This window comes from Bubalus kerabau, chromosome 15, assembly GCF_029407905.1.
Source record: "Bubalus kerabau isolate K-KA32 ecotype Philippines breed swamp buffalo chromosome 15, PCC_UOA_SB_1v2, whole genome shotgun sequence".
NCBI classification, from domain to species: Eukaryota; Metazoa; Chordata; class Mammalia; order Artiodactyla; family Bovidae; genus Bubalus; species Bubalus kerabau.
This window is the reverse complement of record NC_073638.1, coordinates 40,473,973-40,486,978: the sequence shown is the minus strand read 5'-3', so window position 1 is coordinate 40,486,978 and position 13,006 is coordinate 40,473,973. Positions and strand designations below refer to the sequence as shown.

The following is a 13,006-nucleotide window of genomic DNA, read 5'->3' as shown; positions in this document are numbered from 1 at the left end:
TACCCCACTGCTCTGTCCCCCTCTGCTCCCCGAGCCGCCCCACTCAGAGGCTCTGTGGGAGGCACCGTAACCCACCATACGTCTCACTGAGTGAAAGATGTTTTCTGGAGCCCAGTCATCAGCTTGCCCCAACCCAAGGGCAAGAGGAAAACCCCAGCCGCTTTTCCTCTGATGACCAAGGACCCCCACTTTGGGCTACTCCATCCTAGACAAGCCAGTGCCGTCTCTCAGGAAGCTCTCTGAGCCAGACACTTACCACTCTGCTCTGTTCACTCGATTTCTCCCACCACTTAGCCCACAACTGGGAACTGGAGAGGAATGTTTAAACCTTTCACTCACCACACCTCTGTTTACAGAGTGACCGAATTGAAACAGCCTGGCCAACTCTGGCTCAGGAGGTGGGAATGGTCAAGAGTCGGCTGTCGGCCAGGCTCTCCGAGGGCTTGCTGGAGCCTTGCTCCACTTTGCCCTGGCTCTGGGAACAAATGCAGTGGGGATGCGTGGGCTCTGCCTGGCCCAGCCCTGGCTGGTTTTGGCCCATGTCCAGGGTGTGCTCTTTGGCTGTGCACGCATCTTGAAAGCAGTTGAAATCCACACATCTGATTCCCTCCCATGGCCCCATTTAACATCTGAAGTTTGTCCTGCTCCTCAGATAGGTAGGGAGGTCAGGTCATTGAAGTAAGTGCCTGGTGTGGGTATTTGTTGTCCCGCCCTTTCTCCTCAAACTCAATGCTTCCTCTAGGGGGGTTGGTGGATTTATAAGGCCTCTGAGTCACATTCTGCCCTGGTACTGAAACACCCCAGCATATACTGTCTGCCATTCAACTCCAGTGAATGGTCAGGCCACATGCAAAGTACCTTCTCCCCCTTTTATCTTGTGTCATAGGTCTGGACCCTCATTTGGCTTAGAGATATCTGTTTGCAGTGCTCTTTGGTCTTAACATGTCTCATAAGCGAGGGGTACTGAGCCCACTCCAGGTTGCCGCTGGATACACACAGCAGAGGTCTACACAGGAGACTAAATACTGTACATACACGTGGAGCTCCCCCACAGTTACACCCAGAAGATGTCAGTGCAATTAAACACACTGTCTTCACTGCCCTGGTACATGTGTCCTACGGACTGGAGATGCAGGCTGGGCTGTTCTTGCGTGATTTTCTACACCAGGGTTCGAACACACAATCTGTATGTATAGGTACATCTGTATTCCCCTGCCCCTCCCCATCCCTCCCTGCCCATCCTCACTCCTTACTAACTTCAGAGGAACATCTTGATACAGGAATTGAGCAGCCCACATTTGTTCTCATGTGGTGTCTTAATCTGAAGTGGGCTCTTTGTTTCTCTCCTGAGCCAGGCTAACAACTCTCTCTCCCTCCTGGTTTTTGATGTTGGTGTTAAAGTCTTCTTTCCTCCTTAATCTTGTTTTCCTGATACTATCCAAATTCCAGCAAAAGACAATAGCTTTGGGCAAAACCAAAGGCTTTTGCTCCATCCAGGAACTTATTTTAGAGAGAATGACTTTCCCACCCAGTGCGAAGAGGGCTGTACCTCTGGTGAGTGGTAACCAGCTGGGGCTGGTTATCTCTGAAGGCTGGATGGCCCACGCCTGGGGAGAAGGAGAAGAGTAGGGGATTATGTTTTCTCTTAAAAGGCCCTTGGTCTGCTTCTGCAGATCTGCCTCTGCCCCGATCAGCATCTAGCAGCCTAGTGGTGTGGGACAGTTCCTGGAGACCCAGAGCTCTTGTCACCATGCTCACACATATGTGTGCACACATATGTGGTCTCTGTCCTTCTGTGTGTGCATGTGGGCATGTACACACACTTGTCACCATACTCACAGGTGAAATCTGAACACACGTATGTGATCTCTATCCTGTGTGTGCATGTGGGTGTGTGTATATACATGCACACACTACCTGTCTATGCTTTTCTCATTTGACCCCACATAGGTAATGCCTGGATTTATGGCCTCTTCAATCACAATACATACGACAGACATAGTCAAGGTGTTTGGTCTTTGTTTTCTCTATTCTAAACCCATTCCTTGAGGGACAAAACAACACAGAGCTTGTCATTTGTCCCTGGAAATCCCATCCTAGAAGCCAGGTCAGTGGTCCCAGGATTTATCCTGGTCTGCTGGCTGATTCTGACCCAGGTCCTCCTCTACTGCTGGTCCCTGGTAGAGTAGGGTTCACAAAGCATGACTCAGATCAGTGTCTGGTCTGAGCCGGGGGTGGCAGGGGCCCTTCTAACCCTTCTCCTTGACCCTCATCCACAGACACTTTCCAAAGATTCAGGGGCCATTATGTAAGAAAGTCCCTCCTCCATCTGCCCATTCATTCAACCAAGACTTACTAAGTCCCCACTTTATGCCAAGTTCTCATTGCTGGGGCACAGCAAGGAACAAGAGGGCCAAGGTCCCTGCCAGAAGGAGCTGACCTTCCAGTGCAACTTCCTAAGTTCCTTTCACTCCCCTTCTCCAGCTGTGCTCACAGAACCACCCACCCAGCAGCCAAAACTCCCACTAGGTTTTCACACTTCTCGGCTCAGAGGCTTGAAGGTAGGCCTAGGGAGCCAAGAGCCCTGGGTCCTGATGCTGCCCTGCTTGGCCAGTGTAGGCCTTGAGCAGCGTCACACCCGCACACCACCCTGGCACCCGTGGTCTGCAGGTCCCTGTGGACAGTGATCACTCCTGTCCTCTGTGTTACCATAGCCTGGCATTCTGCACTGACTTATAGAATGAGGATGCATTTTAAAGCCAGGCCGACAACTACATATTTTGGTCTGCTGGTGATTCAGCACATGTTTGAACCTCTCTAAGTTTCTTTGCTTGGGTGCAAAATGTGACATAGTAACAAACATTGCATTGCTGTGAAGACAAGTGTTGAACCAGTGTGAGCTGTAGATCTGATCTCCTTCTCTGGCACATAGAAAGGGCTTTGTATATGATGGTCCCCAACCTGTCCTTTAGGAGTACTGACTAAGCAAAGATGCTCATTTTCTGAAAAGGGTAGAACTAGCTGGGTTGACCGCTGGCTTGTGTACTGCAGCCGTAATGGATCCAGCATCGTACAGTGCACACAGCAGTGCTGTAGACAGCTCATTTGCTCTTGTTAGGTTTGAGGAAGTCAAGGGACATATTCTTATCCCAACTTTAGAGATGGAGAAACTTGGTCTTAGGGAGATTATACTGTGACGCCATCAGTTCAGTTTAGTCGCTCAGTCGTGTCCGACTGTTTGCGACCCCATGAATTGCAGCATGCCAGGCCTCCCTGTCCATCACCAACTCCCAGAGTTCACTCAGACTCACATCCATCGAGTCGATGATGCTATCCAGCCATCTCATCCTCTGTCATTCCCTTCTCCTCCTGCCCCCAATTCCTCCCAGCATCAGAGTCTTTTCCAATGAGTCAAGTCTTTGCATGAGGTAGCCAAAGTACCGAGTTTCAGCTTTAGCATCAGTCCTTCCAATGAACACCCAGGACTGGTCTCCTTTAGGATGGACTGGTTGGATCTCCTTGCAGTCCAAGGGACTCTCAAGAGTCTTCTCCAACACCACAGTTCAAAAGCATCATTTCTTCAGCACTCAGCTTTCTTCACAGTCCAACTCTTACATCCATACATGACCACTGGAAAAACCATAGCCTTCACTAGATGGACCTTTGTTGGCAAAGTAATGTCTCTGCTTTTCAATATGCTATCTAGGTTGCTCATAACTTTTCTTCCAAGGAGTAAGCGTCTTTTAATTTCATGGCTGCAATCACCATCTGCAGTGATTTTGGAGCCCCAAAAAATAAAGTCTGACACTGTTTCCCCATCCATTTCCCATGAAGTGATGGGACCAGATGCCATGATCTTAGTTTTCTGAATGTTGAGCTTTAAGCCAACTTTTTCACTCTCCTCTCCTCTCATCAAGAGGCTTTTTAGTTCCTCTTCACTTTCTGCCATAAGAGTGGTGTCATCTGCATATCTGAGGTTATTGATATTTCTCCCAGCAATCTTGATTCCAACTTCTGCTTCTTCCAGCCCAGTGTTTCTCATGATGTACTCTGCATATAAGTTAAATAAGCAGGGTGACAATATACAGCCTTGACGTACTCCTTTTCCTATTTGGAACCAGTCTGTTGTTCCATGTCCAGTTCTAACTGTTGTTTCCTGACCTGCATATAGAGGCAGGTCAGGTGGTCTGGTATTCCCATCTCTTTCAGAATTTTCCACAGTTTATTGTGGTCCACACAGTCAAAGGCTTTGGCATAGTCAATAAAGCAGAAATAGATGTTTTTCTGGAACTCTCTTGCTTTTTCCATGATCCAGCGGATGTTGGCAATTTGATCTCTGGTTCCTCTGCCTTTTCTAAAACCAGCTTGAACATCTGGAAGTTCACGGTTCACATATTGCTGAAGCCTGGCTTGGAGAATTTTGAGCATGACTTTACTAGCGTGTGAGATGAGTGCAATTGTGCGGTAGTTTGAGCATTCTTTGGCGTTGCCTTTCTTTGCGATTGGAATGAGAACTGATCTTTTCCAGTCCTGTGGCCATTGCTGAGTTTTCCAAATTTGCTGACATATTGAGTGCAGCACTTTCAGAGCATCATCTTTCAGGATTTGAAATAGCTCCACTGGAATTCCATCACCTCCACTAGCTTTGTTTGTAGTGATGCTTTCTAAGGCCCACTTGACTTCACATTCCAGGATGTCTGGCTCTAGGTGAGTGATCACACCATCGTGATTATCTGGGTCATGAAGCTCTTTTTTGTACGGTTCTTCTATGTGTTCTTGCCACCTCTTCTTAATATCTTCTGCTTCTGTTAGGTCCATACCATTTCTGTCCTTTATTGAGCCCATCTTTGCATGAAATGTTCCCTTGGTATCTCTAATTTTCTTGAAGAGATCTCTAGTCTTTCCCATTCTGTTGTTTTCATCTATTTCTTTACATTGATTGCTGAGGAAGGCTTTCTTATCTCTCCTTGCTATTCTTTGGAACTCTGCATTCAGATGTTTATATCTTTCCTTTTCTCCTTTGCTTTTCACTTTTCTTCTTTTCACAGCTGTTTGTAAGGCCTCCTCAGACAGCCATTTTGCTTTTTTGCATTTCTTTTCCATGGGGATGGTCTTGATCCGTGTCTCCTGTACAATGTCATGAACCTCTGTTCATAGTTCATCAGACACTCTGTCTATCAGATCTAGTCCCTAAATCTATTTCTCACTTCCACTGTATAATTATAAGGGATTTGATTTAGGTCATACCTGACTGGTCTAGTGGTTTTCCCCACTTTCTTCAATTTATGTCTGAATTTGGCAATAAGGAGTTCATGATCTGAGCCACAGTCAGCTCCTGGTCTTGTTTTTGCTGACTGTATAGAGCTTCTCCATCTTTGGCTGCAAAGAATATAATCAATCTGATTTCGGTGTTGACCATCTGGTGATGTCCATGTGTAGTCTTCTCTTGTGTTGTTGGAAGAGGGTGTTTGCTATGACCAGTGCGTTCTCTTGGCAAAACTATTAGCCTTTGCCCTGCTTCATTCCATACTCCAAGGCCAAATTTGCCTGTTACTCCAGGCATTTCTTGACTTCCTACTTTTGCATTCCAGTCCCCTATAATGAAAAGGACATCTTTTTTGGGGTGTTAGTTCTAAAAGATCTTGTAGGTCTTCATAGAACCCTTCAACTTCAGCTTCTTCAGCGTTACTGGTTGGGGCATAGACTTGGATTACTGTGATATTGAATGGTTTGCCGTGGAAACAAACAGAGATCATTCTGTCGTTTTTGAGATTGTATCCAAGTACTGCATTTTGGACTCTTCTCTTGACCATGATGCCATATAGGTGGGTAAATGTCAAAGCCAGACTAGAATTCAGATTTTCTAATTCTATGAATAGCACTGACTTAACTTCAAATGTCTGACACGTATACAGCACTACATAGACGAAGTGTCTTATATACATGATTGTATTCGTCCTTACAATAGCTTATTTATGACAGAGACAGTATAGGATCCTAGAGGTGAGGAAAGTAAAGTCAGAAAAGTTGGGTGATTTTCCTAAGCTCACTTAGCTGGAAAGTAATTCACGTCAGAACTTGAACCCATGGCTCCTTGCTGCTCTGCCACAGAGGGAGGAGCTCTCTTGCCAGTATCACTGGCCATTTTTCTAAATATCATGGTGGCCACTGTTCTCTCAGTCAGGCCACTGCGTACAATGGCCAGTCTCTTTCTATGACCTTGGTCTGAATTTCTCCAGGGTTGGGTTCATCAGCTAACTAAATATAAAGTTGGTTTGTTTGCGGCTAAAATCAACTTAAGTCAGGTAGTATGGGAACAAGAATATTCTGTGCTGATCAAATAAATGATGAGCTTGGTAGATATATGTCTGTTTTTTAAAATGGAGATCACTAAGTAGTTTAATAAATGTCTTTTGATGTAGAGACTCTTTCAAATCATTGGGAAATCATGATAAGAAAGTGTCTAAGGGTGAAAGGACAGGAGAAATTTATGGGAAAAGGAAGCGAGTTATTTGTTTAATCTCATGCTGCCTCTGGGCACAATAAACACTTTCTTCCTCCTTGTACCCCAGTTCTCTATGGTGCAAAATAGAGTTCAAGGAGGGGGATATGGAGGCATTTTTTTGGCTCCCAGATAGAGATGTACAGATAAGAAAAATTAGATAAAAGTCCAGGTTTGTGTTTCCTCAAGCTTTGTGTTTTAACTTAGCTCTTGGTGGAGCATAAGTGCTTTCATGATAAATCCATATGGAAGAGCAGAGACCCTTTGGGTCTGTGTGTGGCTAACCTTTCCATATAGACTGCATTTTATTGTCCTGTGGGTCAGGCTGAATCAGAGGAACTGATGTTGCCCCCACCCACTTCCTGTCTCCCCGCAAAGGATTTGGGGGTCTTCTTAGGCCCTGCTGCTGGATACACTCCCCCCAGGAATGTTTTCTGTGCATCTGCCACTGATGTAGAGTATGGATCCATGCAGGCTCTGATTATTGGACCAATCACACCCAGAGAGTAAGATATGTTGCTCTTTGAGGGAAAAACCAAGTCCTCATTAAAGGCGGAAACAAGAAGAACCGCAGAAGACTCGAGGATGATGCGTGAAGTGTTCGTGTGGGGAGGACACCCTGTACCTTCACAGGCTTGTCTCGGGGCCAGTGCAGCTCACAGGCTGTGGAGCCGGCGCCTAAACTGCCTAGGCCTCTAGAACCCGACGCTGTAAATAAGGTCATCTGTTTCTCTTGGTGTTTGTCCAAACATTTGGGTTGAAATTATTTCCATTCACAGAAAAATGATTTGTTAGAAGCTGAGGGAAATGTTGAAGGGAAGGTGAGGCCCTTTGATCTGTTGTTTTGTGCTGCCTGAGCAAGGGAAGGGTCACATTTTTGAACAAATATCAATGACTAAACTGCGGTTGATCTTGTTTTAAAATGTTTTTAAGTTGCTGGTAAATAGGAGGAGGGGCAGAGGTGGTGGGGAGTGTAAGAGCAGCGGGAGCAGGTGCTTGCCTGTGAGAGCAAGTGGGTACAGACTAGACTGTGTGCTGAGGGCTCTGATGATTCCTGTTGATTTACAACGTCCAGGAGGTAAAGGGTCCTCTGGGATGGGGCAAGTAAGGACGTGTGGTGCTGATTGGGCTGCAGCCTGGGTTTGAGGGGAAGGAGAGGCCAGAAGCCGTTTCAGCTGCATCCAGTGTGAACAGAGGCTGGGATTTAATCTGGCCTTCTCTGATGGCTCAGACAATAAAGAATCCACCTGCCAATGCAGGAGATGTAAGAGACAAGGGTTTGACCCCTGGAGAAGGAAACGGCAACCCACTCCAGTATTCTTGCCTGGGAAATCCCATGGACAGAGAAGCCTGGTGGGCCACAGTCCATGCGTAACACACTTTTCGCACTTTGTTATGCGAGGGCCCGAGTCTCCCATGGGGAGGGAGGCCTCGTCAGTGGGGATGCTCCATGGTCCTCAGTGGGCTGACCATATGGGGAAGGTCCCAGCTGGAGGTCTAACCCCAGTGTCAAGGAGAGGGTTGGGGGTGAAGGGAGGCACTAAATCCAGCCTGCAGCCCCATCCCAGCTTGAGGCATCAGCTCAACAATCCCACTGCTTCCCTTAAGTAGAAAAGCCAGACCACAGGTGTGCCCTTGGGTGGCCCTTGCAGGCATCATGCATTGGGCTGAGGTAGAAGGGGGGTCTCTGGATTTAAATGTCCAGATCTGGGAAGCAGAGGGTCGACTGTAAGGGGTTATCAATAGGACAGCCATGCAATTTGTTGTCTAAACCAGGGTACTTTTGAGAATGAGGGACTTCCCTCATGGTCAGCGGTTAAGACTTTGACTTCTAGTGCAGGGGGCCAGGTTTGATCCCTGCTTGGGGAGCCAAGATCGCGTATGCCTCGCAGCCAAAAAAACCAAAGCATAGAACAGAAGCAATATTGTAACAAATTCAATAAAGACTTTTTAAATGGTACATAACCAAAAAAAAAAAAAAATCTTAAAAAAAAAAAGTGGGCATTATTTCTAATTATGCCTGGGGGGAAAAGCAATACACCAAAATATCCTGGGAAAACTGAGCTATATAGTCACCATAGTTTTCATGCCATATCTGATGCTGCTTTGAAGTTAACACAGTATCATTTACCAGTAGCTGCAGTGGGACTGAATGGCAGAAGTAATTTGCCATCAAATTCCTGGACAGCTGATCTGAGTCCTGAGAATCCGTGCCTGTGAGGGGAGCCAGTGGCACCTCTTCATAGGAGGTGATATCCTCAGGGCAGCATCAGCAGGCCTGGCTCTCATGGCTCTGAGTCCAAGGTCACTGACAAGGAGACAATCCCTGCCCGTGTCACAGGGATTCTTTGTGCTTTGGGATGTTTCGGCATGATTTGGGGATCTGTATTCCCACCCTCTTCTGACAGAACCCCTGGCTCCCGAGACGGAGGGAGGCTCCCTCTGCTGTGCCTGAGCAGAGCTGAGAGCATTTGTCACCGTGCAGGGTAATGTCAACCCGTCTGTTCCTGGGCTGGCAGCTGCTGTGGGCAGCGTTGCACCCCAGTGCTGACACCGCAGCCCTTGACCAGCCCTGAGCTCACCATGCTTTCTTGGCCATCACAGGTGGACAGTCGAACCGAAGAAAATGACATGAACAAGCGGAGGCGGAAGGGCTTCAACAACCTGCACGAGGTTCGTGTGTTCACTGTCGGTTTACACAGAGGCCTGTTTCCTGACAGCCGGTGGCCACAGCCCAGCGCCTGACTGAGGCAGTCGCCCTGCCCTTCTTGCTTTCCTCTCATGAACCGCTGGGTTCCAAGCTTAGCTTGATGGGTAAACAGTCGGGTCTGGTCATTAGCTATGTCACTATCCCAGAGTGTGGTTCATGTCTGTAAAACACAGATGATGCATTTGAAATGTAGGACAGTTTGCAGAACTTTCAAAGATTAAATAGTAGGCATAGGAGGAACATATCTCAACATAATAACGGCCATATACAACAAACCCAGAGCAAACACTATTCTCAATGGTGGAAAACTGAAAGCATTTCCTGTAAAATCAGGAAACAAGGCAAAGGTGCCCACTCTCACCACGATTATTCAGCATAGTTTTAGAAGTCCTAGCCATGGCAATCAGAGAAGAAAAAGAAATAAAAGGAGTCCAGGTTGGAAAAGAAGTAAGATTCTCATTCTGCAGATGACAAGATTCTCTACGTGCCAGAGTCAAGATTGCATGCATGCAAAGTCGCTTCAGTCATGTCCAACTCGATGCGACCCCATAGACGGCAGCCCACCAGGGTCCTCCGTCCACAGGATTCTCCAGGCAAGAATACTGGAGTGGGTTGCCATGTCCTTGGTTTAATTTAATCTTAAAGATTAAATAAGAGGATGTGTAAGCAGGTATGCATGCACATACCATGCCAGTCATGGTCTCTGGCACCTAGGTTAATCAAGATATAATCACTATTAATAGTAAGTAGTAAAGAGGCACCAGCAGTCCCACTATTCTCCCAGTCCTCATTTCTACTTTTTGTGTTTTCTGTACCATTAGTCTTTAAGGCGAATGTCCCAGCACCCACAGGTGCCACCTTCTGGTGAAAGAAGAAAGTTACAGGCTACTTTGTCAAAGCCAAAGTAGCCTTTACTTTGTCAGAAGGTAGAGTCTGCCTGTAGTGCGGGAGACCCGGGTTCAATCCCTGGGTTGGGAAGATCCCCTAGAGAAGGAAATGGCAACCCACTCCAGTACTCTTGCCTGGAAAATTCCATGGACTGAGGAGCCTGGTAGGCTACAGTCCATGAGGTCACAAAGAGCCGGACACGATTGAGTGACTTCACTTTCACTTGTCAAAGCCAAGCATGAGTCTCTCTCCTGCTACTGAAAAATTGATCAGAAGAAAAAGCTTACCGGTTCTTGCTTCTCCAGGCAGCTCTTTAAAGAGACCTGAGATATATACCTCATTCCAAGTGAAAGAAAGTGAAAGCTGCTCAGTCATGTATGTCCAACTCTTTGCGACCCCATGGACTATACAGTCCATGAAATTCTCCAGGCCAGAATACTGGAGTGGGTAGCCTTTCCCTTCTTCAGTGGATCTTCCCAACTCAGGGATCGAAATCAAGTCTCCTGCATTGCAGGCGGATTCTTTACCAGCTGAGTCACAAGCGGAGCCCAGGAATACTGGAGTGGGTAGCCTATCCCTTCTTCAGCGGATCTTCCCGACCCAGGAATCAAACCAGGGTCTCCTGCATTGCAGGCAGATTCTTTACCAACCGAGCTATCAGGGAAGCCCCACACCTCATTCCAAAGAGCCACTCTAATCCCACAAAAGCAGGCTAGATACTGTCTGTGAATTGTAAGAATACCAGCTTTAGCTAGCCTACTGGCTGATACCAAAACAATGACTAAAAGGCACAAGGGATAATTTGTAGGATACATTCGTACTTGATTTATAGGACTTAGGAGAAAACTTCTGTTACTCATATGATTGAGAGCTGTTGCTCTTGGGTCTGGTGTGAGCAGAAAGCCAGCTGAGAGGATGAAGCCGTGGCTGAGAAACATCCCATTCTCTAGTTCCGGGGCACTGCCTCAGCTCTAAGCATCTGTGATTTGCTCCCGCCTCCTCCCAAGAAGCTTCCCTTGGATACACTTTGTCCCAGGGGGGAAGTCTTCTCCCACCTTTCATCTGTGCCTTATTTGAGGGGGTGTTTGTACTGTTTCTGTCGCTGGCAGCACAGGAGTCAGTGTGGGAAGAAATCTGGTCACACCTGCCTCTTCTGAAATGGCTCTGTTTTCTTGGCCAGCTGTTGGCTTAAGTGAGATTCAACCAAGCAATAATTTCCTCTAAATTCTTACTACTCGAAGTGTGAGCCAAGAACCAGGGCAGCAGTATCACCTGGAAGCTGGTTAAAAATACAGACTCTCAGGGCCCACCCCAGACCCACTGAATCCAAATCTGGTTTTGAAGTGATTCATGAGCACATGAATGTCTGCAAAGGGCCAGTCTGCATGACCCACCGTCCTGGCCTACTTTGGGCTGTACAAACAGTGACCAGCCTAGTAAACTTGCCCTATTCACACTCAAGACTGGATTGCTATGCAGAGTTGCAGTTCCCGCTTTGAAGTGGGGAGGGACTCTTTGATTTGTGTTTGTCCAACTCTTCAGAGTGGCTGTGCATACCAGGTTTCCCATGGGGCTGCTACACTTAGGGAATCTTAAAAAAAAAAAAAAAAAAAAAAAAACCAAAACAATTGACTATAGCTTATTTCTTCTCATGAATTTCTTCTAAGTGAACATATCTTTGTTTTGAGAACATCTGTTCCTGTAAGGGAGATGCATTGTGTCCTTGGGAAAACTGACTGCCCTCTTGACATGACAATGCCATTTGTATTTCTGAGGCTGATGGGAGCAGATCTATGGTACCAGGGAACAGACATTTACTGGACAGCAATCAGTTTCAATGTTTTATTTTTAGCAGATGAGCTAAGAAAATCTTACATGGAATTCCATTTTATAAAGCAGCATAACCAAGCAGTCAAGGTCAGCCTCTAAACAGTTACAAGTCATGTTGATATCATGTATCCCAAAACAAAGCAATGAGAAGGACCCCTCACCTCTGTGACATCCTTCTTCAAAATCCCTAACTCTAGTCTAATCATGAGCAACCATCAGACCTACCCAGATGGAGGGACTTTGTACAAAATAGCTGACCTGTGTCCATCACAGCTGTCAAGGTCATGAAAGACAGAGAAAGATGGAGAGAATGTTTCAGATGGGAGGAGGTGGAGGAGGCATGATGATTAAATGCAGTGTGGGATGCTGGATTGCATCCTGGAACCTAAAAGGACATCCATGGGAAACTGGTGCAGTCTGAATCAAGTCCACAGTTCTGTTAATGGTATCATGTTGGTGTGAATTTCTAGGGTTTGATAACAGTGCCATGATTATTCCATATGTTAATGTTAAGTGCAGCTGCATCTGTGGTATTCAGGAGCTATCTGTGCTGTCTTTGTAACTTTCCTGTCAGTCTAAAATTATTTCAAAATTAAACTTTTTTAAAAAACAGATAGAAACAACAGGGCAGAACTGGTTGCCGTCAGGCGTGGGGTGCAGAGGAGAGGGGAAGCTCGGCGCCTGTGCCTTGCCCCACTGATACCCCCTCTTGCTTCATTCATCCCCACTACTCTTCACCTCCTATCAGCCACGTGATGGGTTTGCAAACTGTTCTTTTCATCATTTCATTATTTTATTTTTGCAATAGTTACGTGAGGGTGCATTACTGCTCCCATTTTACAAATGAGGAAACGTCAGAGAAGTCAGAATTCAGGCACTGTCTGGCTCCCAAGCCTGGCTGTGCCCACCTTTGGGGAACCATGTCCCACCTTTGAGCATTGTCTCCATTGGGTGTTGCCTGCTCTGTCTGCCTCACTTTCCCAGGCCATAGAGGGTGTCCTTCTTAAGGAAACTGTCCCTGTTGTGAGCCCCTAGGCCTACCCCACAATGTCTGGGTTCTGGATCCAACAACCAAT

General features: G+C 46.7%; 1 protein-coding gene across 6 annotated transcripts in view; it reads left to right on the top strand.

Annotated features, from left to right (window-relative positions):
• The window catches only part of MICAL2 (microtubule associated monooxygenase, calponin and LIM domain containing 2), a 244,115-nt gene that overhangs the window by 120,430 nt on the left and 110,679 nt on the right, over positions 1–13,006 (top strand). For all 6 annotated transcript variants that reach the window (XM_055548613.1, XM_055548615.1, XM_055548614.1 and 3 more), the window contains exon 16: positions 9,107–9,175. In XM_055548613.1, the coding sequence (XP_055404588.1) occupies positions 9,107–9,175 (69 nt within the window). The remainder of the gene's footprint in view (positions 1–9,106; positions 9,176–13,006) is intronic.